This window comes from Delphinapterus leucas, chromosome 19 (assembly GCF_059928025.1).
Source record: "Delphinapterus leucas isolate spDelLeu-1000000601 "Yukka" chromosome 19, BTC_Dleu_Yukka2, whole genome shotgun sequence".
Taxonomy (NCBI): Eukaryota; Metazoa; Chordata; class Mammalia; order Artiodactyla; family Monodontidae; genus Delphinapterus; species Delphinapterus leucas.
Window position 1 is genome coordinate 46,259,241 of NC_143147.1, and position 27,609 is coordinate 46,286,849.

Sequence of the window (27,609 nt, forward strand, 5' to 3'; positions counted from 1 at the left end):
CAGCTTACGATGATTAAAAGCTTTTAGGGAATGCTAATGACGGAAGGGCCCAAGACAGTGACGGGGAGAGAAGTTCAGTGACCCGTGTGGAGGCACTCAGCAAATCAGCTTGGACCAGGGCTGCAGGACAGCCTGTGTCGATACCCTGGACTTGCTTCTACCTCCTGCCCGCCCCAACAATCTGGGCTGTAGTTCAGATGATTTCTCTTTCAGGGGCCAGAGAGAGAGTTGTAAGGAGAGGTGAGGGCCGGAAGGCTAGGAGCAGGTAGCCATTGGCAGCTCCCTTGCCTGCACCAACCTGAACCTCTTATCCGTGGTCTTTTTTTTCCTCTTTCTCCTCTTGTCCTCCCAGCTCTCTTGAGTCATGGCTTCCTCAAAGCTCCGAGAACCTGCGGATGAGGTTTTCGGTAAGTTCTGTTTGGCTCTATCTCTAGCTATCGGGCCTTGGGGAAGAGGAATCCTGGTAACTTCAGTGTGTGTGTGTGTGTGTGTGTGTGTGTGTGTGTGTGTGTGTGTGTGTATTTTGGCCTTACAGCCTGATTTTTTGTCACCATTATCTGAGTAGATATCCAATTACAACAACGATGATAATAAGGGTCCCCATTTATCAAGTGCTTGTCTCATGCCAGGTACTAGGCTAGCACCCCCATTTCACATGCACTGTATCATTTAACCCTCACAACAAGGCTAAGGAGTGTGCCCACCTGTCCTAAGCCTAGGACACGGAGCACAGAAGTGACTTGCTTTAAAGATCACACCGCAAGTTAGTGGCAGAGCTGAGACTAAAACTCCAGACTGCCTAACTCCCTGCTGGCAGCCATTGTGCTGTATGTACACCAGTATTCCCCAGCGCAGGTGACACAGGTTACCTCCGAGCTGCATAAATAAGGGACCTCATCTGCATGGATGTGCAGGGAAATCAAAAATGCATAACACACACTCAGCATCTACACCCCCAGACCGACCCCCCGTGTTCTCACTGGGGTGCATGGACACCCCCCACCCCATCATTTACCCCCTGCAGCCTTTCTATTGTGTGGATTAGAGGAAGACCACTGACGGGACACAGTTCCCAGCATGCACTGGGGTGGAAAGGCTGTTTACCAGCTGGGTTCGGTGGAGGAACGTGGTGGAGGAACGTGCGTATGCAGCCCTCAGGACCCTCAGCTGGGAGGGGCTCCTAGCTGTGTAATGCCACAGGGCCTCCAGTTTCTCCACCCCTTCCTCTCATCTCTACCTTCCTTGCCCTCTCCTCCTCCCACTTCCCCCGCTCACCTCTCTCTCCCCTGCGGCTGCCACAGGCCCTGGCAGTGCCAACGCCGCCCGCCGGAACTGCTTCCCGGCCTGGCCTCCCTGGGGCCTGTGCATGCAGGCTTTGCCTCGGGGACGCCCCCAGCCTCGAACTGTCTCTGGGCCTCAGACTCTGAGTCTCTCCATCCCCACGCAGGCCCAGCCTGACCCCTGGCCTGGCAGAGGCGAGCTCCCCGTTCCTTGGGCTTTTTGGCCTCCGCTCCCCCACCCCCCACCCTTCCTGTTTTCCTTCTCCCTGACCTGCTGAGGTAGCTGCCTGCCTGGCGGCTTTCATGAAGAGAAAGGTGATGAAATATTCATGACTTCCCACTGCCCAGGGCCGGGCTAACTCCCAGGGAGAGAGGGAGAGGGAGAGCAAGATGGTGGGAGGGATGGACAAGGTGATGAGGGCCTGGTAGAGTAAGGGACCAGAGGAGAGGCTGGCCCCACCTTGCCTCAAAAAGCCCCAAGCCCCTTAGGAGTTCCTTTGCTCCCTAGACCCTCCACGGTAAGATGACCATGGTTTTGATGTGGCCCAGATTCAGGTGCAGAGAGCCCTTCTCCACGGCCCAGGGCGGCTGGACACCAGCTGCGCGCTGGACTGGTCGAGGAGGCTCATGAGCTCCCTTCCAGGAGCCCTGCCTACTGTCCTTAACTCCCTCTGCACCCTGGGCCAAACTTTCCTCTCCAAGGAAAGTAAGGGCCTGGAAAGTGAGGGGTTGGACTCACAAGTCACTCCCATCTCTGCCTCAGAGGACGTAGACAGGGCTTGGTAGTTACACACTGAGCCGCTGGAGCCGGAGCCCGAAGGCCTATAACCCTGGCCTGCTCTTCACCAGCCCTATACCCTCAGGCAAATTAAGGCTGCCCTGGGGATTCTTGGAGTCGCTTCCTCCTTGGGATGTGGGGAGGTTTAAACGAGCTAGTAACTGTAAAACACTCAGAACACGCATATACACATTCACTGTCTCACACACGTCACGCACACACTATTCTGTACCTGTGTTAGTGCAAATGAACAAAATAGAGGCACGTCTGCCTTCACGGAGCTGACGTTTTAATGGGTGGAGAGAGACAATAAACTAAATTAGTAAAATATATGGTATGCCAGAGAATGACAAACGATATAGGAAAAAATTTAGCAGTGGGGGTTTGGGGGGTATTCTAAATTGGGTGGTCTCTCAGTGAGAAAAAGCGTTTAAGCAGAGACTTGAAGGAGGTGAGAGAGAGAACTGTGCAGAAATCTGTGGCAAGAGCCTTGCAGGAAAGGGAAGAGGAAGTGCAAAGGCCCTGAGGTGCAGGATAGCTGGTGTAAGGAAGAGCCAGGAGGCCAGGGTGGCTGGAGCAGAGGGAAGAAGAGGGAGAGAGTCGCTGAGCTGCCTGAGTCTGGAGGCCGTGGTAAGAACTCGGCTTCTTACTCTGTGAGAGATGGAAGTCACTGGAGGGTTCTGAGCGGAGGGAGGCGTGACCTGGGCTGACATGTTTTATCAGGATCACTCTGGCTGCTGGGTTGAAATTAGACCGTAAATGGGAAAGGGAGGAGGAGGGAAGACCAGCCGGGATGATCTGTAATAATGGAGGCAAGAGGTAGTAGTGACCTAGACCAAGAATGCTGTGTGTTCTCCCTCTCCTTTCCTCTCCCCTCCTCCTTCTCCCCACATGTATACATGTATGTAAGTGCGTGTATATACAGACACATATACACAATATTTTACTGTGGGAAGTCAAAAGTAGAGAGACTAGCACAATGTACCCCATCATACGCTTACGTACTCATCTCTCAACCTCAACCATCATCAACTCATGGACAGTCTTGTTTCATCTACATCCCCTTCCACTCTCCACTCCTAGTCTCCTGGATTATTCTGAACCTAACCCAAAACATCATGTCATTTCACCATAAATATTTCAGCATGTCTAGATATATTTCCAAAGTAGAGCTAACAGGAATTGTGGATGGATCAGTTTGCAGGGTGAGAGGGAGAGGGAGGAATCACGGGTGACTCCAGGGGTTTGGCCTGAGAAGCTGCAAGGATGGAGACGCCATTCACTGAGCTGGGCAGACCGGGCAGCTTAGGGGGTACGGAGGTCAGGAGTCCAATTGTGACATATACGTTGAAGATGCCCATTGGACATCCAAGTGGAGGTGTCAAGTAGGCAGCTGGACACATGAATTACCAACTGGGTCTGAGAGGAGTGACTGGGTGGACAGTGGGGCCTTTCAGTGAGCCAGGGACAGAGAACCAGTTTGAGGCAAGGTGGTGGGTTCGTTTGATGGGTTGAGTTTGAGGTCCCTGGGTGATTCTGACATGGTAAGTTCCCTGGCAGGTGCTGAGGTGCCCAGACTTGGAATTCAGGGGAGGGGTCAGAGTTGGAAATAGGTATAGGTAGTAGTTCAGCCACTGGGGTGGCTTAGGGGGCGTCTGCAGACAAGGGAAAGAGGAGCAGGCAAGGCAGGGCCTTGAGTGATGGTATGGGGACCCTGAGATCATGAGGGGTGGAGTGGTGAAGAAAGGTCTTAACCCATGCCGAGGTCTGGGAAGAACCTTCTCTGCCTGGAGAAGCTCAGGCTCACTGCAGAGTGAAGGCTGCATTCTCCGGTGGAGCAAATGGAAAGTGAAACTTGGAGCAGGAGGGTCTATGCATAATCTGTAGGGTTTGCCTACTCTTCCGCCATGTCCTCATCCAGGACCTAGCCCTGGGCCATGGACCCCAGGACGGGAGAGACAGGCTTCAGGGGTCTGTAGGCTTTCCTCTCTGCCACCGCCGCTGGCTTTTGGGGGTCCCTCTGCTCCAGTTAACTGTGAGCCCTCTAGATGCTCAGCAGTGCTGTCTCTGAGTGTGACCTTGAGCATGGCACAGCAAGCCAGTGTCCCCAGCAGGGCCAATCTCTGGAGCTAGACTAGCCAGGCTCAAATCCCAGAACATTGCTAGCTGCTGGCCTCAGTCAAGAGACCTAACCTCTCTGATCCTCAGTTTGCTTAGCTGTGAAATGTCCATAACAGCTGTCCCTAGCCTGCGGGTTGTTCTAGGTAGACAAGGTGTTGTATGTATGTTCTGGCGTGTAGTTGGCACTTCTTCAGTGGTAGCAATTACAACCATGCTCTCTCCGGCCTCATCCTCCAGTCCTTCCCTCCACAAACCTGCCCTCCCATTGCCCTGGAGGTGCCCGCCCCCGGCTTCCCTTCCTCCCAGCATTGCATATACTAGTTTTGCCAACCTCCTCTCTTGTAAACTCCCATCCAGACCTTAAGACCCAGCTTTGGTGTTTCCTCCTCCAACCCATCCAAACAGAGCCATCCTGTCCTCTGTGCCTGTGAGAGGTTCCATCACACACTGTATGAGCTGATATGTCCAGCTCCCTGCGAGACTGTGAAAGACCCAGCTCTCCATCTCATAGGACTATCAGTGCCCTGCGCTTGGAGACGTTTGTTGAATGCCTGGGTGTGAGTACAGGTGGCCACTTGAGGTGGGCCTCCGGGATTGCTGTCCTCATGTGTCTGGTCTCTGCCCCTCTTCCCCGGTTTGCAGACCTGGACTTGGCTGTGCCAGAGACCGTCAGACTGGACAGCAGTTTACACAAGGCCCGAGCCCAACTACTGGCCAAGGGCCGGAGACACAGGCCCTCCCGCTCGAGGCTTCGGGACAGTGCCAGCTCTGCAGAAGATGGTGAAGGCTCCGATGGGCCCGGAGGCAAGGTTGGGGCAATCCACCCAATCGCACATACCCCACCCACCCTTCTTGCTCCTGGATAATCCCTCCAAACCACTCTTCCAGGGAAACCACACCCCTAGACTTCTGACATAATAAGGCTAACAGATATTAGCTGCAGTTCAATTCTGGCTCATCTCATCCTTTCAAGGAAGGTATTATCCCCATCTTCCAGACGAGGAAATTGAGGCTCTGAGAGGTTCACTAACAAAGTCACACAGTTAGTAAGTGAAGGAGGCGGGATCCAGCCCCAGCCTGTGTGACCGGAAGTCCCATTTCCCACCTCTCGCTGCCCAGCCACCTCTCGGCCCAAGGCACGAGGAAACCCTCCCTCCAAGTCCCGGAAGGACCTAGGAGCCCGAGCTCCCCTCCGGGAAGAGGGGAGGAGGGTTGGCGGTGAGCGGCTGCCCCTTCCCCAGGTGACCGATGGCTGCGGGAGCCCCCTGCACCGGCTGCGCTCACCTCTGCACTCGGGCCCGGGGTCCCCAGCCGGGAGCTCCTTCTGCCTGGAGCCCCCGGGGTTGCGGCGCAGCCTGGACGAGGACGAGCCGCCGCCCTCGCCGCTCGCACGCTACAGGCCCCTGCACAACGCCGCCTCGCACGAGGGCCTGGCCGCCGCCTCCTGCTCGCCGCCGCGCTCCGCGCCCTCGTCCGACAGCTCGCCCAGCTTCGTGCGCCGCCATGCCCGCGCCGAGCCGCACAGCGAAGGTGAGCGGCGGTCGGCGCGGCGCCCCCTGCTGGCAAGAGGTCCCTTGGGCGCCGAAGTGCGTGGCGAGATCCGAGGGGCAGGGTGGCTGGGGAAGGTGGGGAATAAAGACCACGGTTCTTTCACTCATTTCCCGAGCGCCTTAATATGTGCCAGGCACTGCTGGGCACTGACACACACAGAAGAGCAAGCAGATGCAGTTCTCGTCCTCACGGGGCTTATAGGTTCGAGGAGAAGCAATCAAATCATCCATTGATTAAACGTATAGTTACAAGGTGTATTAAGTGCTATGTGAGAAAACAGTGCGCGGGGCGGGAGAGCATATATCAGCGTGAAAGCATCCTGGGAGCAGTTGGGAGCATCCTGGAAGGCTTCTCTGAGGAAGTGACATGTGAGCCAAGATTAGAAGGTTGGCTACAAGTTGGACAAGATAAAATTAACAGTAAACAGCAGTGGTCCACTTTTTCAGCGTGGTTTATGGTTTGTATAAGGCTTTCATCAACATCTTATTAGTTCTCATGAAATAGGCAGTGTCATTATCCCCGTATTTGAGATGCAGGAAGCTCAGAAGGTAGCGACTTGTCCTAGGTCACACAGCTAGTGAAGGGCACCAGAGCCAGGTTGCCTGATTCTAAGTCGAGAGAATTCCTACCACCTCACTGGCAGCTGGAGGAGGCAGACAAGCCACCACACAGGCTATTTCCTTCCTTCTCTTCCACAAAAGATGACAGCCGGGATGCCAGCCCACCTGAGCCCGCCAGCCCTACCATTGGCCTGGATAAGAAGACTCGCCGAAAGTTCCTGGACCTGGGGTGAGTGGAAGAGGGGCCAAGAACAAAGGCTTGGGGATGGGGGTAGCATAGTGGGCAGCACTGTCCCACTCCCCCTTGCCCTCCCCACAGGGTCACCTTACGCCGAGCATCCACTAGCAAGAGCCGGAAGGAGAAGGGCAGCAACCGTCTGTCCATGGGCAGCAGGTAAGAGGTACCCACAGCCCCTCAGCCACAGCTTTTACCCCCAGCTCCCTGTGGGCCCCAGCCCTTGCCTTGGTGCCCACACCCATGCAGGGCGCTCTCTCCACAGGGAGTCGGTGGAGGGGTCCGGCAGGTCAGGGGGCTCCCCGTTCCTGCCCTTTTCCTGGTTCACAGACAGTGGCAAGGGCTCGGCGTGTTCTGGCAGCACCACCTCCCCGGCCTGCTCCCCTAAACACGAGCGCTTCAGCCCTAAGAAGTCAGCTTCTCAGGTGAGTCTGTGGCCCTCTGGCTCCCATACTGGCCCCCAGACTCAGGTGACATGAAGACATACTTCACCCTGGCTTGGGCTGGGATCCAGGCATTCCTGGGGTCCATCTGTCTGTCCATGGAGCCATTCAGTGATCCATTAATTCATCCAGTTTCTGAGTTCAGGCATTCACTCATTCACTTGTTTATATGCTGAGTGGCTCCTTCATTGATTCGTTCATTGCTGCCTCCATGGTCCCCTAGTACACACCCGGCCTGAGGGCTCTTCTATCCCTGCTAGCTCTTCTGCCTGGCTCAGTTCTGGCCCCATGTCCTGTCCTAGGAGCTGGGCTACGTGTGTGGTGTGGTGATGCTTGGGGGAAGCAGAGATGAACAGGACCCCAACCTAGCTAGTGCTCAGAAAGCGCACAACCCTGTGGGAGAAGTGAGACCGAGTAGCAGAAGCAAGAATGAGCATCTGTTTACGTTCACCAGGACTCCGCAGTCTACAAAGCTCCGAGTGCATGTTTCTGCTTTACTCTCAGAAAGGCTCAGTGAAGTAGGGAAGGCAGACACACTCACCCCCATTGTATAGATGAGCAAATGCAAGCCCAGACTGAAGGGATGTCCCTACAGACTCAGTTGGATTTAGGTGCCAGGCGCTATGACTCCCAGCCCTGTGCTTGTTCTGTGATTCTGTTCCTTATGTGCAGCCGGGTCAGAGGAGATCAGAAAACCGGAAATTCAGGGGAGAAGGGGTCCCTCCCTTTCTTCCTTCCCTTGTGCTGGGCCCTGGTGAACAGACACAGCCCAGGCCCTCACAGAGCTCACAGTCCAGTGAGGACAAAGACATCTAACCAGGTTTTTACGAGCCAGGGTGCTAGAGGCCATGCTGGGGAGGCACAAGGCAGAGACGTCCGACCCAGCGCGAGGGAATCCCAGTCAGCTGTCTAGAAAGCGACACCAGTCTGACCTCCTCCATTCCTGCTAACTACTCCGCCTGGCTCAGTTCTAGCCCCACGTCCTCCCAGAGGCCTCAGATGCGATGCCTCGCACGAGTCACCGCGCCCAGCGTGGCCGCCTAGCTCCTGGTTCACTACGAGGGCCCTGAGCAACTCCTGGTGCTCAGCCCTGGGCTTCAGCTTCCTCTGGATGGGGCTGGAGGGTCGGGGGTGACTGCCTTGCGCTTGGAGGTGAGCTCTCTCCTCAGCACCATGCCCCCCTCCTGTCTAGGAATCCACTCTGAGCGATGACTCCACACCCCCCAGCAGCAGCCCCAAGATTCCAAGTGGTCCCCGGCAGGCGGGCAAGTGTTCCTACCCCTACCACACACTGTCCCAGTCTTCGGATGAGGTAAGCAGGCCCTGACGTCTGACGCAGCCAGGTGTGCGGGCCACGGGCCACGCCTTCCCCCCTCACGCTCCTTGGTCTCCGCCCCAGTTTCTGGATGAACCTCTCCCCACCATCTACCACTGGACCAGTCAGCAGGTGGGCCAGTGGCTGCACAGCCTCAACCTGGAGCAGTATGCCGCGGAGTTTGCTGCGAGGCAGGTGGATGGGCCACAGCTACTGCAGCTGGATGGAAGCAAGCTGAAGGTGGGTCAGAGTAGAAGGGCCACGACCCAGCCAGAGCCTGAGGCAACCTTCAAGAATTAGGATCCCCTCATCCTGACCTTTCCACTCCCTTTAAGACCACCGCCCTGGCCTCTGACCTCTAGGCAAGATCCCCGGCCTGATCGTTGCTCTCTAGTATGGGTTCCCAGTCTGACTCCAGCCCAATTCCTCAGTTTGACCTTCAAGCTCCAGCCCAAGTCTCCAGGTTGACCTCTGACCCTGAGGACTATCCTATCTGACTCTTTGCTCTAAACAGTCTCCCCTGGGCATCTCACCTGGTTCTTGGAGTCTTAGTCTCCAAGACTAAGAATCTTGGAGGCTGGTGGTTGTGGGAGGGAACGAGTGGGGGTGGGGTGGGGGGGGCGGTGGCAGGGGGTGTCTCTCTGACACTGGGGGCTTCTGGCCTGTTGTGCACCCTCTGCTGAGCTGCTTGGGGAAGCGGTGGTGCGAAGAGTCCCCCAGGAAGTCTCTGGGATGGAGAGGGGACTCAGCTACTGACTAGCTGTGTGACCTTGGACGTTTTGCTCCCCGTCTCTGGGCCTCAGGGGGATCAGGCAGGGTCATGCCAAGGCTGAAATCCTGAGTGGAGGAATATGGGAGCCAACCCTCTACCGCCATCTGTCCCAATCACTCCCATTCCAAATTCTTGCCCTGAGGGTTCTGATCCATTAGCAAGTCTGGGAGGTGGAGGCTGAGGGCTGGCAAGAGCTCCGGATAGAATACACCTGGGGCACAGAGAACCCGGGGCTTGGGTTGGCCAGGCCTGGGTGGCTCCGGGGTTCTTCCCCTCACCTTTGGATTCCTCCTCCAGAGCCTGGGGCTCAGCAACTCACATGACCGGGCGCTAGTGAAGCGGAAGTTGAAGGAGCTGGCAGCGGCCGCTGAGAAGGAGCGCAAGGCCCAGGAGAAGGCTGCGCGGCAGCGTGAGAAGCTGCGGCGCAGGGAGCAGACGGCCAAGAGGAGCTAGGGAGACGGGCGGGCAGCTGCTGGGCTCTGAGGGCACAGGCCGCCCGGGGAAGTGGGGCCTGGCCCCATGTTCTCAGGAGGAACAGCCCTCTCACCCTGTCTTCTATCTGGACCCAGATTCCTCAGAAAGGGAGACCCCAAGGGGAGGACCCAGTAATAAATCCCATTTCAAGGACTCGTCTGGCACACGGTTCCTGGGGGAAGTGGCAGATTATGGGCAGAGACGCCAGGGCTGAAGCAAGTCTGGGAGCCCGGAAGTGCCTGAGTCATTCTGACCCTCTGCCCTCAGGCCATGGTGGTCCTGGGACCAGCAGTGAATTAGGAGGCCTGCTTACCTACCAGAAGCCCTGGGCTCAGAGAGGTGGGCCGGGCATCTCTGCAGGAGCAGGTAGATAAAGCAGCTCCTTTCCAGCTCTCCCAGGTGACTGTGTGTCAGGAGAGCCCTGTCCTGCTCCGCAGGGAGGCTGGTGGGCCTGCAGCAAGTTGCATGCAAGGTAGGCTCCCGGTCTGCACTCGTCAACAGGAGGGCAGAGAAAGCAGCGTGATTACCCCACATCATCTCTGCAAGGACTTCAGAAGGAAGGGAGGAGGCAAAGCTCCTCCTTTTCCCTGTCCCTGTCCTGTGGGTCTCAGTGTTGAGATAATGCCCTTGCAGGTCTGCCCCTCCTGAGGCCCAAAGCCTGGTCTCTGACCCACTCCCCAAGCTGGGCCCACTTCTGCTGCTCCCTCAGAGGCCACCTGGGCCCTCCCTGAGGACAGAGCAAACTTGGGAGCTGGTGGCCACAGAAGACACCCCCTACCAATGCCTAGATGGTCCTGAACTGGTGAATCCTCGTCCCAGCCAAGCAGAGAGGCAAAATCTGGGAGGTCCCCCGGAGGCTGCTAAATTGGAAAGGTTCATCAGCCGTCCCCCATCTGCCCTGGTCCCTAGCAAGGCCTCAGTGGGTTCCAGAACTGGCAGACGGTGCGGGCTCCGGTTCCTGGGCCACAGGGAGGGGTGGGGCCAGCTCCCTGGGTGGGGGTGGAGTCTACCCCAGCAGCCCAGAGCAAGCCATCTGTCCTTGTAGGGAGGGAGCGTGCGGCTACGGTGCTGGCCAGCGGCTAGCCCAGCTTCTGGAGCACTGGCCGGAGTTAACAATGAGGCCAGTGGCCTCCGATTAGAGACCTCGCTCCACCTCCTCCCATCCGCTTGGAGCGGTGGACAGGACCCGATGCATGCCTACTCCCCTCGTTCCAGCCCAAGCGCTGTGGCCTGAGGGCTACCCCTATTCCTGGGTCTCAGTCCTTTCCTCCTCTCTGCTATCTGTGCCGGGAGAGGGGCTTCAGAGAGGGGACTGAGATATGGGGGCATCAGTACCATCTGGGCCCAGAGGAGGGGCCAGTGGGGAAGGTGAAAAGTTCCCAGGTCCTTGAAGCCATCAGGAGTTATCTGGGTGCCCACCTGCATGTGAAGGGGGAGGCGGTACTCAGTTTATTTCAATAAACACTTACGATGTGCCAGTGACCTTTCTGTCTGCCCCAGCTGGGGGGTTGGGCTGGGCCCCGAATGTGGGAGGCCACAGTCCTGTCCCTGGGTGCTGCACCGTCAAGTGCTCTGAATGGACAGCTGTGGCCGCTGTTACACTCGACACGCACTGAACCATGTCCTGAGCTGGGATCAGGTGTCCCGAGCGCGTCATGTGTTGGTCACAGGGGCTGCAGTCTGTATGCGTTTATACGTGAGGATCTCCCTCCCCCAGGAAAGCAGCGGGGCTGCAGTCTCATTCGATCTCCTCTTTACTGTGGATGTCACTGTCACCATCACAGCCACTGGGAGGAGCACACAACTTTAACCCCCTGTGTGCTAAGGGAAAGGGTGGGCGCATTCAGGGCTATGAAATTAGCTATGTACACACAACATTCTAGGGAGAAAGCCACCCCAAGCACACGCGGGCACAGTGGGAATTGGGGTCTGGAGCTCAGTGGGGGACCGTGTGTGGCAGGCAGGTGTATGCACGTGAGGACATGCAGGGGAAGGGCTCGGGAGGTGGCAGAAACATTGCTGGGGCCACCTGCAGGCTTCAAGCAGCTTGGTTGGATGGCCAAGCTCTGGGTCCTCCCAGGTTCCTCGGCTTTAGGGGTGAGCCCCAGGTGAGAAACCCCTCCCTCCTAACTTTGACCTTAAACTCAGAGTGGAGGAAGAGACTGTAGGACCAGGTCCCCAACCAAGGGTCCCCTCCCACTATGCCAGATGTGGCGGGTACCTGGCCCCTTCCTAACACTGACACCAGACCAGGGCCAGGGTACCGGCACGGGCCAAGGGAATAAGGCAAGCAGGGGTGTCCACTTGGAAGGCCAGGGCTGTGGAAGGCAGTGAGGGGGACCTAGGACCCCCAGCAGAGAAGTGGCAGCTCTGGGCTCAGAGAGAAAGAATGCCATGGAAATGTATCTCTGGGACACCCTATCAGGGTGGAGACATCCCCCAATCCTCAGGCATTGCCCACAGAGACTGGACCCAGGGAGATCACCTAGGAGTCTCCATAGGGACAGAGATTGGCACTTAGGGGCCACCACAGACCGGTCACCGCAGTGATTTCCACAGAGACAAGAAGCTGGTCATCAGGGAGAGCCTCCCCCAACCTGGGGTGGGGACAGGGAGGGTCACCATGGTGGCCGGATCCAGAGACAGCAGTCCATCCTCTTGGGTGCGGATGAGTGGGGTGGCCTCTAGCTGACACGGTACGTGGACGTGTTCTTAGGCTCCGTGCTGGGCACACACCAATCACCGGCCTCCTGGATGGTCTGGTAGTGGCGCCAGGCTGACTTGTTGTAGACGGGCAGGCGTTCCACCGAGTCCGTGGACAGGGCCTGAACGGCATCAGGGTCAGCCTCTCCTGCTTCCCTGCGCCTTGCCCACTCCTCGGCAGACCAGCCTTGCCCCGGTACGCTCTGGCGGCCACTGACTGTGGCCCACATGTTAGCCCAGCCAAGTGCCAGACACTGGCTGAGATGACTAACCCGGAAAGACCCATGAAAGGGTCTGTCCCTTCTGTGGCTTGTTCCTGCCCATTCAAGAAGGCTGTTCACTTAAAGGTCAGGGAGAGATAGGAAGGAGGCTAGGCTCTGTGACCCTGAACAAGGTTACCAGCTCTGGGTCTCAGTCTCCCCCTGAGCTGAATCAGGAGTTCTCTGTGGTCCCCCCTTTCCTTCTTTTTTTTTTTTTTTTTGCCGTACGCGGGCCTCTCACCGTTGTGGCCTCTCCCGTTGCGGAGCACAGGCTCCGGACGCACAGGCTCAGTGGCCATGGCTCACGGGCCCAGGCGCTCCGTGGCATGTGGGATCTTCCCGGACCGGGGCACAAACCCGTGTCCCCTGCATTGGCAGGCGGACTCTCAACCACTGAGCCACCAGGGAAGCGCACCCCCCACCACCACCGTTTCCTTCTGAGTCTAGCAAGTCAAGGGTTCCCAGAACAGGGTCTTACTCATGCAAACCACAGACTCCCTGAAATTGCCTGCCAACTTAGGAGTGCCTGGTGGCTGCGAACTATAGCTTCGCTCTGATTCTCAGTCTGGAATCAGGAAAAGACTGGAGGGATGGAAAAGCAACCTAATAACAGGCCCGACGTATCAGCAAACTCCCCCAGCCAGACTCTGCAGGCAGGGGCACTCACCTTGAGATAGATGACAGCGTCGGTCCCAAAGCCCTCCATGGAGAAGAGCTGCAGGTCCCCCTGGAAGTACTTGGCATACAGGCGGGAAATAGGGAGCCCATACCCGAAGCCAGCCTGCAAGGGGGTGAGAAGGGAGCGTGATGAGACACTGGCCCTGGGCTTCCTGGAACTGCAGGGACCCGATGTGCTGGGTGAGGAGGGCCAGGCTGGGGTCGTGCACGGGGACTCCCAGAACTGGGGTGGGGAGGGGACATGAGAAAGGGACAGCTCTGAGGCAAGGTGGGGACCGTGGGATAAAGGAAATCGGTCTGGCAGAGGGAGGAAGGCTGCGGAGCATGGGGCGGGTGGGGAGCAGTAAGCAGGGCAGGGAGAGGGGCTCGGGACTGGTAGCCAGGGGTCTGGGCAGGTCACGGGGCACCTCTCTGTCTCAATTTCCCACACCCAGCTCTGCCTACTCTGCTGGGAACGGACAGGGAGGTGTTGGTAAGCTGAACAACTCCAAGAGAGAGGTAGTTCCTTGTGGAGAGAGAGAGGGGAAGGGAGAGTTGAGCAACAGTGACAGACAGAAGACACCCACAGATAGGTAGGTAGGTACAGGCTGGGAGAGACAGGAAGAGCAGGGAGGCCCAGACTCAGACTCACACACGGCCACACAAGGACGGAGGGACCGTGGGAGGTAGGGAAGCGAGAGATGGGCAAGAATGACAATTTGATAAGAGACCCGAAGGCCAACAGGCATCCTTCAGGAGGCCAGTGGGGGGAGCCAGAGAGAAGCCATCTCACCAGTGGGGTTCCCCCGGTGCCGGGCTGAGGCGTGGGGGCCGTGGAGTACATGTAGCTGAAGAGTCGCTCAATCTTCCTCAAGGGAACACCCCCACCTCGGTCACTCATCTGGGGGACGTGGGACACGTCAGGGTCTCCAGACCTCAGTTTTCTCCACACCCCACCCGACCTTCTCAGATCTTCCTCACCCCCAGGGGCTTCCCTCAGCCCATCTCCTGGCAGGAGGGAAGTCTCCACACCACTGCTCTCTGGCCCCCAAAGTCAAGGGTCACATACTTTGATGGAAAGATCTTCCTCGCCCAAGGCCACCATGACCTTGAGAGGTGGGAGAGTGAGGCTGGATTCATGGCTTTCCACAGTCGCTCGCATGGCATTCTGTGGTGGAAAAGGGGTAAGACACAGTGAGAGCAACCTAGACCTCACCACTCCCACCCCCCACAAAGGACCATCCCCCAGCCTCCTCACCTTGAAGAGTTCAAAAAGCATGTGGTAGAGGTGGGAGGGGACATAGACCATGTGAATTGGCTGTTTGGAGTTGGATGCTGCCAGGGAAGTCCAAACCACAGATCAGGAAATTGTCAAGAGGTCACCATTCAGCATTCATTCACCAGCATCTAGCACCCAGCACTCAACCACCAACCACTGTCCATCCATCGTCCATCCATCTGCTCACTTGTTCATCCATCTAGCCATTCATTCAGTGTCCATTCATCCATCTGTCTCTCTGTATAATATCCATCCATTATACAGTGTCTGTCCGTGCAGCCAGCCATCCATTATCCATCCATTCATAGTCATATCCATTCAGTATCTATTCATTCCTCTATCTACCCATTCAATGTCCATCCAACCATCCAATTGTCCCTCGATCTATGCATCTGTTCAAACATCTCTTTCCCATCTATCCATTCATTCAAAGTACAGATCCATCCTTCCATTCATCCACTGTTTATCTACCCATCTATCCATCATTCATCCACCCAAATAATATCTGTCTATCCTAAATGTAGCCTACTAGCATTCACCTTGATACCAGAATCCCCTGTAGAGCCTTTTCACCCAGAGGAGAGGGGAGGGGGCTGCCCAGGTGATTTTGACACAAGCATCCTACTTCCCAAGAATCACTCTATCCTGGAGAGTTTTCTTGGTTTTATAGACTGAGTGTCTCTTCCTGGTGCCTGGCACAGAGCTTTGTATGTAGCAGAAGCTCAGTAAATGTGCAGTGGATCAATGAATGAAGGAAACTCGGGCCCTGTGCTGAGCAGTGGAGACATAAAGTTGAATAAAATTCAATCCTACCCTCTCAGAAATTCAAGTCTAGAGAGAGAAACGCACAACTGACTTTCATATTAGGTGCTGTACCCAGAGCTGTGTGCTAGGCCCTGGGCTTGACCCCAGGGATCCTGAAGTAAAGCGGCCTGTCTCTGCCCTTTGGTTTCTGCCAAGTAATTCAAACAGTGCAATTTAGAGGTACACTTGGGGCAGGCGGTGCCTAACTCTTCCTGGGAAGTCCGGGAAGGCTTTTCAGAGGAGGTGGACTTGATCCAGGTCTTAAGGAAAGACTAGGATGTGGGCAGTGTGACTTCGCACAGAGGCATGAACACCTCAGGTTTCTGGCCCACAGGCCAGGGTGGCTGAGGAGCAGGTGGGTGGAGGGGAGGGTAGAGGCCCTGATCCTCCTCACCCCTCCACCTCCAAGGTATTTATCCAGTTCACCCCCTTCTTTTCCTCTCTGCTGCCTTCCCTTCTCCTTGCCTGAATCTGCAATGACCTCCTAACTGGTCTTCCTGTGTCCTCTCCTGCCTCCTCCAACCTCTGAATATCTTTTTTTTTTCTTTAATATTTATTTGGTTGCACTGGGTCTTCGTTTTGGCAGGTGGGCTCCTTAGTTGCGGCTCACTGGCTCCTTAGTTGCAACATGCATGTGGGATCTAGTTCCCTGACTAGGGATCGAACCTGGGCCCCCTGTGTTGGGAGCACGGGGTCTTAACCATTGCGCCACCAGGGAAGTCCCCTCTAAATATCTTTAGAATGTTACTCAGATCCTGTCATCACCGTGCTTCAAACCTCCAGTGGCTTTCTGTTGCTCTCAAAATCCCAGCTCCTGTCTGTGGTCCACTGGCCCTGCAAGCCTAGCCTCTCTCCCACCCATCACCCCTTTAATCTCCTAACCCCACCACACTGGTCCTTCTGGTCCTTGACTACCCCATCCAAAGTAGGACCCTTGTAGCCATCCTCTTGTATCCGTTATTCCCTTTCTTCTTTTAGTAATAGATGCCTCCCTCCCCTGAAGTTTTGACTAGCACGTGACTACCCAGCTAGAGACTAAATTCCCAGCCTCCCTTGCAGCTGGGAGACTTAGGAAAGTGCTATGTTCAGCTCTTGGGCCCTGCCTTCTACATCCTCTTTCCCCTTCTCCAGGCTGGAACTGAGACATGAGGGTGGGTAGCCAGCTTTAACCATTCTCCCGCAGGGGCTGGGGAGAGGGAAATCTCTCTCTCAAATTAAACCCGTTTTTGGATTTTGGGAACACAGCCAAACTCATATCCCACCTAATACACTGCTCCTATCCATCACTGTCACGTTACCCCATTGTGTTTCCTTCCTGTCACTTATCATGACCTGAAGTTATCTTGTTTGTTATTTGTTCATTGGTTAAAGGTCCCATTCCCCAACCTCCCCAGTACCGAGAATGTGAGCTCCGTGGGAACGGGGACCTTGCCTGTTGTGTTTACTGCTTAATAAATATTTACCAGATAAATTAATAATAATAATACAATAACAGCTCTGCTTCTCCCTCATCCAGGTAACAGTTCATTTCCTGAGTCCCACCTCACTTTCCTCTCCCATGTGCCCAGCCCTTAGACAGACAGACAAGCAGACACACAGCCTCACTCCCTCACCATTGATCTCCTGGATCTCCAGGTCAGGTGAGGCCATGTAATACTTGTCACACAGGAGCTTGGCCATGTCGTAGGCATCTGAGAGAAGAGAGGGGTCATCAGGGAATGGGGTGACCTCTCCCCAGCAGGCAGTCCTCTTGGCACCAACACTGAACCCATGGGGACGTGGCCCCCACCCACTGGGGAATGGGTCACCGTCTGGCCAGGTAAGATTGGGGGATCACTGGGGCTCCTCTGTGGGCCAGGCACGGTGGGGACAGCTCACCTTTCACCACCTCAGAGACGCTGCAGTTGGGGTCGATGCTGCCGATGTGTTTGGGGTGGGCTGGGTTGGTGCTGCCGTCAAAGATCAAGGCTGCGGGCGGGGAGGGCGGGCGCGGTTAGCGGGGCCACACAACCCCAGCGCTCCCTCCCCCTCCGTTCTCCAGTGCTCCACCTCTACTTCTGACACTTCTGACCCTGATGCCGCACCCCCCCACCCTCTCTCCCCTGACCCCTGGCCCCTCCAGCCCTGGCCCAGGCCAGTCTTGGACCTTTGTACGCCTGACGCATTCTTCTCAGAAGTTTCCTCCCCATACATTCTACATTATATTTAGTCTTCTCTTTTGCTATACATTTAAAAGTAATTTTTACCTTCTTGTGTAATTAATGACTGGCTACGATTTCTCAACAATCATAGTTAATACTCCTGGAGTAAGAAACACCAGACAACCGCCTGTGTCCTAACGTAACGAGACTTTTACGAACGCCGCGTAAAGAGGCGACACGGTTTTGCCATCTGTAAACACGTGAACAGCGACCGGCCCGCGCCCGCTCACTGTGCTGGTTGATCAGCATGCGGATGGAGATGCGGCTGAGGTAGAAGCGGTCCAGGAAGTACTGGATGTTCTGGTTGGAGACGGGGTCGTCGCCGTAGGCGTCCTTGTACTCCAGCACGCCCTGCGCCATGGTGGGCACCACGTCATTGTGGCGGTTCCGGATGGTGACCAGGGCGTCGGTGAACCTGCGATGGGGGTACACGTCGGCCCTCACCCCGCCCCAGCCCTGGGACACCCTCAGACTCTCCCCACTTCTCTGCACGGTGCCTTCACCCACTCGACTCTCCCCAGCCCACTCCTCCGGAAGCCCACCCCAAATCTCCCACCGCCTGCCTGACGGCCTGGGAGCTCCACAGGGGCGGGGCCTGGGTCCCCCCATCAGACTCAGGGCACACCAAGGATCGGGGGCTCTCTGCCCCCTCAGACTGGACACCCCTGAGGGTGGGGGCATTTCCTTCATCTCGCTGGCATTTCTGCCCCCGGGGCCGTGGCCCACACCTGCCCTTCCGCCCCCAGCCGAGGCCTCACTCACTGGCTCAGGGTCCGATGGTCCTCAGGGTCCTTGTCCAGGAACTCCATGATGTCCAGGAGACTCTGGACATACCTGTGTGCGGGAGGGGGCGGGGGAAGCCTCAGCCCCAGGCCGGGCCCCAGCACACCCGACTCTGCTGACCCTGCTTCCGTCCCGCGCCTCCAGTTGGCGCCGCCCAGAGCTGGGCCGCGTGGGTTCATAAGCTGCGTCAAAAGTTCTCTCACTCTGCTCCCTCCGTACGTGAGTCTCCCCAATGACACCGCGAGTTATGCAAGAAAGTCTCTAATTTGTTGGTGCCTAGAGCGCCTCTGCTTGATATCCTAGAATAGCAGTCCTCAAAGGGGGTTTGGTGACCACCCCACCCACAGGTCTCCCGGATTAGGAGACTGAGGCCCAGACCGGAGAGGGGGCCTTGCCCGAGACCAGCAGTGAGAGCAGGCTGGGGCAAGGCACTTAGCTCCCCAGGGCCCGTCGTGGAAGCAGATCTTAGTGTTTGTCCCGCAGGGTTGTTGCTGCATCCCACGGGCACAGGTGGCAGAGTGGCCAGCCCAGAGCTGTCACAGAGCAGGGGTTCAGGGAGGAAGATGACAGCCTCATACTCCCGACTCCAGGCACCAGGAGCTATGCAGGCTCCTAGGGAACTGGATTTTAAATGGTGGGTGGGAAGGACTCGGGGTGGGGTGGGCATGCCCAGCTCTGACGCTGGGTAGGGCTGGAGCCCACGGAGAGCCTGAAGCGACCCGGGCTGCCCAGATGCTGGCAACCTGGAGCCACTGTCCCCCACCCCCACCCCTACTGCGAGGCAGGACGCCACTGCTTCCCTGCTAACACCTCAGCCCGCAACAGCCCATTCTCCTGGGGAAGGCAGAGAGCTGAGCCTCTCTCCGGCAGAAACACTTCCAGCCGGCAGGAAGGAGGGGCCACCGAGAGCTCTGACCTGGGGACGGGGGGGGGGGGGGGGGGGAGGGCCCCCGGGGCCTAACAGTGTCTCTAGAAGAGGCCCCCACCACAGTCGGAAGCATTCCCAGGTACACAGTGCTTTGACCCTGACAGGTAAGAACGGCAGTAATTAGCCCCATTTCACAGTCTCCTCAACTGAGGCCTGAAGCAGTCCCACAGCTGGGAGGTAGTATAGTGAAGACCGGCCTCCAGCGCTCCTGCCACTATACAGTGCTGGCTGCCCCAAATGCTCAGCCCACGGGGCCTGCGGTTCCCTCTGCCTGGAATGCCCTGCCCCCTCCACCCACTGGGTGCTACTGTTCCCTCTGTTGCTTCAACCAGTGGAGAAGAGGGTAAAAGAGCTAGCTTTGAAGCTGGCTCTGCCGAGTTCCAGGCTGGGGTTTTCCACTTTGAGCCGCGTGGCTCTGGGTAAGTCATGGAACCTCTCTGGGCCTGAGTTTGCTCATCAGAAAAGGAAGGGTTTTGTACCTACTGCTGTCACTGCTTTTTGGTGAGAATTAAATGTGATAATTAACACAGTGCCTAGCAAACAGTGAGCACTCTCTAAACGTTTGCTCTTGTTTCGAACAGTGGTTCAGACACTGTCAACAGCTGAGTGCACCCTCTGGGTCCCCAGGTGGCACACGACACACTTCTCCTGGTTGTACTGGGCAAAGACTCTGAATCACACCATGTTTGAATCTGTCATGCTCTGGACAGCCACCGATGGCAGGAATGGGGCCGTGCTCGCCCTGCTGCGCCTGCCTGCCCTCCCCATCCAGGGCCCGGCACGACGCCTGGCAAGAGGTGGCGTAGTCACTGGTAGGGGGAGCCGACAGAGCAGAGGAGATCAGCTCCCCCTCAGTACCCCCGCAGCCCCGGCAGACAGTCAGAGCGGCCCTCCTTCGGCCTCACCTCGGGCTCCCTGGAGAATAAGAACAGACGACACTTACCCAGTGACCGTTAGAGCTCAGAGTCTACACAGGGTCTCTCATCTCCCAGCAGCCTTCGTGAGCATGTGGTATTTCCCCCCTTTTGCAGACAAGGAAACCAGCTCAGAGAGGGCAGGTAATATGCCCCAGGCCACAGTAAGCATTTGGACTGGGATTCCAACCCAGGTCTGTCTGATGCCAGGTCTACACCACACGGCCAAGTGCTCACTGTCTACGCCAGTCCTAACAGCGATGCTGATGGTGAAGGTGGCCCAGCATTTACTGGCGCCGGCCTTGTGCCAGGGCTCTGCTCTGTGTTCCCCTACTTTAACCTCCACAGTGACCCTGTGGGTGTGGGGGGGGGGTGCTACCGCTAGACCCATTTTACAGATGAGGAAGTTAACATGCAGAGCTGGGATCCTCTCTCACAGGCCTGTGCTACTCCAAATCCCTCATTCCTTGACCACACCCAGAAGAAAGCTTCAGGCTCATGGGATTCTTGGAGAGGGGATTTGGGAGGAGAACCTGCGAGTATGCAATGGTGGGGACAGGCAGAGAGAGGAGAGGGAGGAGACCAGCTGAGGGGTGGGGGCCCTGGAACCCCTTCCCAAGACCCTGGGGGCAAGCAGAGAGAGCTAGGGGCCCCTGACCAGCTTGGCCAGGAGCGGGGCTGAGGGTAGGATGAGAGCTCTCGCTGCTGGCCCCGTCCCTCTGTGGCTGCCTAATGAACCACAGAGGGCGCTGTCACGTGAAGTAGAACAAAGGGCACCAGGATGGACTGGCAATGAGCAGTGCCTGCGGCCAGGGCTCTGGGGAGAGCTGCAGCCTCAGGCCTCAGTCTCCTTACTGTGAAGCAGGGTTTAGAATCCCTGCCTGCCTCCCTCGCAGGGCCATTCCTTCAGGGGAGTGGTCCTGAGTGTGCTCTTGGAAGGAAGAGGAGAGGATGACAAAGATTCTCCCAGGGGAACCTTGACTCTGGCCTGAAGCCCCCGAAGGGCCTGGCAGACCAGACCTCACCCCTGGGCCAGATCTTGGTCCTAAAAAGGGAAAGACGCTGGGGAAGGAGTGACGCTGGCTCCTGGGCTGCCCACCCCCGAGGGCCAGAGAAAGAGCTGGGCTTAGACACAGGCGGTCTGGACCACTGGTGCAATGACAGATGCGCAACCTGCCCTGGGCCTGGTAGAGCAGGCAGCGGGGCCAATGTGACGCCCTAGGGAAGGCCTGGCCTGCCGACCTCAACAGGAAGCAAGGCCCAGGACTTCCTGGGTGAGATCTAGAGCTTCCTTCCTCTCCCCTCCACCGAGGTAATGTGGAAGCCCCAAACCCTGCCTCTGGGGCTTTCCAGCCATTCCAGAGCCCTGGATTTAGGAGCTGGGAGGAGTGGAAAATGGGGAGAGGAGGGAGCGAGACAGCGCACGTGTGTGTGTGTGCGCGCGCGCGCGTGAGTGTGCGCGAGGGTGTGTGAGCGTGTGTGCGTGCACGCGCGTGTGTGTGTGTGCGCGCGTGCGTGTGTGAGTGTCGGTGTCGGAATGAGTGCCCGGCAGCTGGGGAGGAGGCGTGTGCAGCCTCGCGTGGGGGCAGAGGAGTGGTAAGCGTGTGTGTGTCTGGGCGCCTGCGGGTGTGTGTGCACCACGTACTAGTGTCCACAGCCACTGGGGACCAGGGGTGTGAACAAGGCAAAGGCCCTGTGAGGAGGGGAGAGGGGGCAGACGTGTCCCCCGTCTATCTGGAAGCTGCTTGTGGAGGGGTGATGGGCACGGCCCTGAGCCAGGCCGACCTGGGTCCCATTGCTGGCGGTGCCACTCAGGTTCCCGTGTGTGAAGTGGGCTTCGTAGCAGCAGGCGCGGATTAGAGGAGATGATGCTGGTGCCCGGTCTCCACTCTGATTACGTAAGTGGTGGCTGAGGGATTCAATGGCAGGGTTTGGCCCTGGGTGCCCGGAACCTGTGAGGTGGTCATTCTTTTCCAGGACAAGGACTGGGTTTGGGGTCTACATACCTTGCTGACGCAAGGGAAGTTCATAGAAGGTGCTGGTGATACCCCCTGCCACCCCCTTCCCTACAGCCCTGCAAAGGCTCTACTGGTGACAGGAGTGACTCGCTGTTGTTTCATTCTACTCTGCAATAATCACTCAAGCCTCCATTTTCTCGAAGTACATCCCCACCGACTCCACGCCCTTCCTCAGGCTGTCTTTCTCTCCTGAGAGGAGGCAAGGTTACCCCTCTGTGCCCCCACAATACTAGCCATCAAACCATCTCTGTAAAGAAAATCTACTTTCCCACTGACTTGCTCTGTGAGCTTAGAAATCTCTGACTCCTGGTCACTGTCCCAGAATGCGGTTCTCTCCTTTCCCTTCAAGAACACAGCCTCCAGATCACACAGCCTGGGATGGAATCCTGGCTCTACCAATTATTACCTGAATGAGCTCAGACAAGTTTCTTACTCTCTCTGAACCTCAGTTTCCTCATCTACAAAATGGGGATAAGAACAAGGCCTACTTCATCAGGCTGTCGTGAAGTTAAATGAGTTAATACGTGGACACGCTTAGAACAGCTCCAGGCATGTCTGCTTCTGCCATCGTCATCATTATTATTACTACGCTGTGAAGAGAACCTCTGCCACAGCACATCATCTTTGTCCCGGAGGTGCTGTTGCCAGAAGCTCGCAGACATCACTCACGCTTAGAGAGTTCCGTGTACTTTCACATCCAGCCGTGGCATCTGACCCTTAGCAACAGAACGGATCCCCATTTTACAGATGAGGAAGCCGAGGCTCAGAGGGGCCACGTGGCTGACCAAACATTAAGTGTCTAGCAAGCAGCAAAGCCCAGCCTCAGAGTCAGGCATGCCGGCGCCACACCCAGGGCTCTCCTCTACCTTCCAGTCGCTTCCAAAACAAGTTCCCACAACACCAAGTCTGTCCGGTTGAAATAATACATCAGGTTTGTTTAGAGCCAGGAATTCTCCACTTGCCCACAGTGATTCCTGCCTGGAACCTTTCCCCAGCTGAATAGAAACTCCATTAGCTCTCGCCACAGATGAACTATTACCTCTGCTCCTCCAGAGAGCAGGTGCTCAGGGCTTGTCCATTTCCAAAGGGGAGGTTTTGCTCCTCACTCGTCAGACTCTGAGGCTGGCGGGCCTCTTGCCAGGCTCTCTGATAGGTCGTCCCCCTCCTCTCCCGCAGACTCTACCCACCTCCACCGCCTCCATCATCCAAGCTGGCAAGGGGGTTCCCCTGGATAGGGAGGTCTGCCCTCTCTCACAGGCAGCCGCCTCGGAGAGCCCTTCCTTCCCTCAGACCACAGTCTCTCTTGCTGCAGCTGACATCCATTCTCTGGAAACAACCGCAGAAGGCCGTCTCTTCAGTGTGTCGGCACACTCTAGCAATACCTTGGCCTGCTCCCCTCTAAGCGAGTCACTGGGAAGCACTGGGAAGTCTTCCCTTTTGTCTAACTTCACTCCCTCCTGCTGCTGCTGGACATTACTTCCCAGCTCTGAGGGAAGAATAACGTCAGGCCAAGCCCCCCACACGTGTAACTGAGTTTCAGGAAGGGACTCTGGGGGCCTCGGGGGCATCGCGGGCAGTTCAGCAGCTCCCGGCCCTCCCTCCCCACATCCCCTGACTCTTCTAGGAACACGGTGTCCAGGGAGGGGCCTGAGAAGCCTTGACCTGGAGTCAGGGACCAGCTGGAGAGGCAGCCAGGTCACTCAGCCGGAGGAGGGCTGGGGAGAACAGATGGCACCTTCTGTCCCTCCCCATGCCTTCCACACTGCCCGATGGCAGGAAATGCCAGTTGGCTCAGAGGTCTTGGACCTCTAAGGGACAGGGCCCAGCGAGGGGTGACCTTGTTGGGCCACATGCAAATCAGGCTCTGCTCTCTGTTCCCCCGTCCACCTTCACCGCTTGCAGTAACAGCGCTATATCCACAAAGTGAGCACTCAGATGCCCCAGCCGGGCCCTCTCCGGCCTCTGCACCTTTGCACAAGCAGTTCCTTTGGCCTGGAACGCCGTTCCCTCCCTTCTAGGTCAGGGTTCAGTTAGGCACCCTGTAAGGCCCAGTGACACGTCACCTCCTCTCTGCGTCCATTTCAACTGCCCCACAACTTTCTGATTCAACTGAAATTCACTGTGCACACATCATGCACCTGGTCCTTCCTTACCTTCTCCTCATTTAATTAGAGTAAGTCATGCATATGCATATTCATGCATAGAAAAAAGCTGGAAGGGCACCAATAAAGGGCACTTACAAAACCTTAACAGTGTTTGGTTAAGGGGACGGTAGTGGTTGGCATTCCCTTTTACCTACTTTTCTGTGTTCTCCAGGTGTCAACGTGAACATGTCATACTTACGCAACGAGGGGAAAAAACCCAATCAATGTTATTTAAAAATAAGACTTCGCTTTTAATTTAAACAAAGCTAACTTTTCAGCGGCTTCCTGCTCCTGCCACTGTGTAGCTCTTAGTTTGCCCTCTTCTACTCCCCCCGTGCGATCACAGGCTCCCTGAGGGCAGCTGCTGCCTGTTTAACCTAACACGGCACTGGGCTCGAAGTAGGTGTGGATGCCGCGAGTCCGGAAGGAAACCGCAGTCATACCACACCTGCCACCGCCAGAAGCAAGGGCAAAAGATTTCTGCACACACGCCACTGAAGATCAACTGTGATGACGCATTTACATACCCCGTTACACAGCAAATTCTTGCTCCTTCTTCATGTGACTGGCCTCTGGCTAATGGCATTCAGTTACTTATCCCTGGACAGAGTTTCTGAGTAAACTTTACTGAGGATTTCTCTCTGCTGCTGCTGCTCTGTGCAATAAACCTTTGGTCTTTGCCCATCCAAAGCTCTTTGGAGTTGGTACTGTGCCGTCCTTGCATCTATTCGAGGGTTTTCCAACATCCAAAACACGCTGACGTGTTTGGATTATATAATTTGAAGATTAGCTTCTTCCGGTGTCTGCTTCCCACAAAGTTGCCTCAGGTAAATACTACCCAACAGGTGCTAGATTTTCAGGACCAGGGCTGGTGGCAAATGCGGACATTAGCCTGATTTGGGTTTCTGGCTGTGAAAATGATGATTTCTAGGCGGATCCTGTGTTTCCAGAGAACGGAGGGTGGTGAGTATAGGGCTGTGTCCCCTAGACATGGAGGCTACGAGCTTGATCTGAGTCCCTGCTCTGGCCTAACATTCCCACTTGACCATAGGAACCCCCCTACCTCTCGGAGTCCCTGTGCCTCTCCTCTTTCCCCGCCTCCCTCAAGGTTCCTGGGAGCAGGGGGCATCTGACAATGGGGTGGGAGGTGCGGGGACCTATTCAGGGGTCTCACCAGCTCTGTACCAGCTGCACCGAGGGTGTGCTCAGCACCCGGTCGGGAAGCAGGTTGATTTCTTTCATGATGTTGGCCAGGCGCACGGGCAACTCCTGCCTGAGGAAGGTGAATGAGGTTTTCTCACAGGCATTGCTGGACCCTGGTGGGAGAGGGAAGGGTGAGCTCACAGAGTTACAAAGCACTGGAGCCAGAGGGCATCTTGGGGGGGGGCGGGGTCAGGTCACTAAATCCTTTATTTCCTTGAGGGTTCAGAAGAGAAGAGATGGAGGCATGGGACAAGGAGCCTTTCCTGACCCCACCCTGCACTGACCACCACACCACCCAGCCTAACCCTTAGAGAGGCTGCATCCTCTCCCCACCCCCAGCTGAACCCTGCTTGCCTTCAACCACAGGGAAAAGGGTCGTCCTGGGCCCACTGGGAGCTGCCTCCAGCCCAAGTTATCTCACTTCTCTTTCTTTCCCTCCTAGTAGATACTCACTTCGGGGGGGTTGATCCAGGTGGGCAGAAGGGCCTGGGAAATCCATCCCTACCTTGGGATGAGCTCCCCCTGGCTGAGGGGAGCTATGCTCGGACTACCGCAGCTGCAGGGTCCCGGTGTCATCTCTGGCCCAGCTGGTCTTTATGCCCATTGTAGAGCTGCCCTATGTTAATGCCCGCCCACCTGTGAGGTAGACAGGGCCTGAGAACTGGGGCCCAAATACTTTGATCCTTGGTCTGGCTTGAAAATGAAGAGGGAGTAGAGGACTGAATGAGGCCATGGCCTAGAGTCAGGAAACCTGGGTTCTAAGTCCAGGTTCTGCTTTTAACTGTCATCCAGTGCATGTCACCATCCTTCTGAAGGTCTGTTTCCCTCACTGAACTCCAAGTGGGGGACCAAACTCTACTGTGAGCCCCTCCCTGCTGTGACAGTTCTGTTAACTGGGGTCCAGTCTGGACTGGACAGATGCTGGGGGCTGGGAGTGGGCACAGGAGGCTTTCCTACATGAGGGGAGCTCAAACAGGGAGGGGGGTAGGCAGACAAGTCTTGGGGAACAGATGCCCTGTATCATGGCTGCCACCTCCCCACCCTGTCCCACCAGTGACACAGCTGTAACCTAAGCCAGGCTCTGTCTCCTCAACTCTTGAGAGACCTGGGCAACCCCTCCTAATCTCCAGCTGGCACCATGGAAATTCCCTGTGAACAGACAGGGTCCACACAATGCCTGTTTCAGTCCCCACGTTGGCACCGCCTTGCCACCCCCAGAACACTGATGGTAGAGGACCCTGGCCCAGGAACCCAGGGGGGCAGCCAAAGATGGGTAAGTACAAGCTACCTGACTCCATCTCATGGTGCCCCGGACCCCTGCCCAGCTGGGGTAAGGTGACCAGGCCACAGCAGATTTGATCTGCAAATGTCCTTGCCCTCTAGGACAGCTGGGAGCCAGCTCCTTCAGTGGGCGGAGGTGTACCGGCCAGGGCCTCACTCCTGTTGACGCACCTGAAAGAGCCCCCTCCCGCAAACGACCCCTCCGCCCCCCCCCCCTGCGCAGGTCTCCTTCCAGATGGCTGCACCTCCCAGTGCTGCCTTGTTACCCCCACCAGCATCCCCCTCATTTCCTCTCTGACCTTCACTTTTAGAGTCGCCAGGACAACCCCCAGTAACCCTTTAGTGCGTGGTTACACCCTCCTGCTCCAACATCACCGCCTCACTGCCCCTTCCTCTCCAAGACCCCCACAAAGCCCAGGAAGACATCTTGGACCCTTCCTTCTCAGTGCCCCCCCCTTCCTGCTAACAGTTCAGTCTCTTCAGTAACGGTGCCCTTAACCCTTTCAAGCCCGGCGGCCGGCCCCTTCCTCCCCGTTAACCCTTTCCTGTCTGGATCCCTGCAAGCAAACCTTCCCTGTCACTCGGCCTCCCTTACCCTCCTCGTTAATCCTTCACGGCCAGGACTCCTTCACTCCACCTCCACCCCCCCGCGGGCCCTCGCTGCCAGCCGCCTCCCGCCCACTTGTACCGAAGTCCAGAAACTGCTTCATGGAGAGCGGGGACGGGGAGAACTTGCTGAAGTGCTCGATGTACTTGGGCGCCCCTGCCAGGGACGCATTCTTCAGCAGCGCGCGGACCCAGCGCATGGCGGCGGCGGCCGCGCCTCGGGCTCGGGCTCCGGTCCCCGCGCGAGTAGCGCTGGCGCTCCGTTCGGCCCAGGTGGGCCCAGCGCCGCGGCAGCCGCC

At 56.9% G+C, this 27,609-nt stretch overlaps 2 protein-coding genes across 4 annotated transcripts; one reads left to right on the forward strand and one right to left on the reverse strand.

Annotated features, from left to right (window-relative positions):
* Positions 1-355: 355 nt before the first annotated feature.
* SAMD14 (sterile alpha motif domain containing 14) lies at positions 356-10,055 on the forward strand. The gene is made up of 9 exons (XM_022558186.3): positions 356-407; positions 4,822-4,988; positions 5,421-5,709; positions 6,432-6,519; positions 6,610-6,684; positions 6,791-6,950; positions 8,161-8,280; positions 8,368-8,523; positions 9,353-10,055. The coding sequence occupies exons 1-9, from the start codon at positions 365-367 to the stop codon at positions 9,506-9,508; spliced, it is 1,254 nt and encodes a 417-aa protein (XP_022413894.1). The 5' UTR covers positions 356-364; the 3' UTR covers positions 9,509-10,055.
* PDK2 (pyruvate dehydrogenase kinase 2) lies at positions 1,670-27,606 on the reverse strand. Of its 3 annotated transcripts, none has more exons than XM_022558188.2 (11): positions 25,395-25,492; positions 24,748-25,158; positions 18,196-18,267; positions 17,664-17,848; positions 17,111-17,200; positions 16,846-16,923; positions 14,408-14,484; positions 14,219-14,317; positions 13,943-14,050; positions 13,160-13,273; positions 1,670-12,354 (listed from the first exon to the last, which is right to left on the reverse strand). In XM_022558188.2, the coding sequence occupies exons 2-11, from the start codon at positions 24,804-24,806 to the stop codon at positions 12,214-12,216; spliced, it is 1,023 nt and encodes a 340-aa protein (XP_022413896.1). In that variant the 5' UTR covers positions 24,807-25,158; positions 25,395-25,492; the 3' UTR covers positions 1,670-12,213. The 3 variants fall into 3 exon arrangements, with proteins under 3 accessions (XP_022413896.1, XP_089757236.1, XP_022413898.1); XM_089901110.1 differs by lacking the exon at positions 24,748-25,158 and adding an exon at positions 25,929-26,894 and having other exon boundaries at positions 1,671-12,354; positions 25,395-25,536; XM_022558190.3 differs by lacking the exon at positions 24,748-25,158 and adding an exon at positions 27,393-27,606 and having other exon boundaries at positions 1,673-12,354; positions 25,395-25,536.
* Positions 27,607-27,609: the final 3 nt, after the last annotated feature.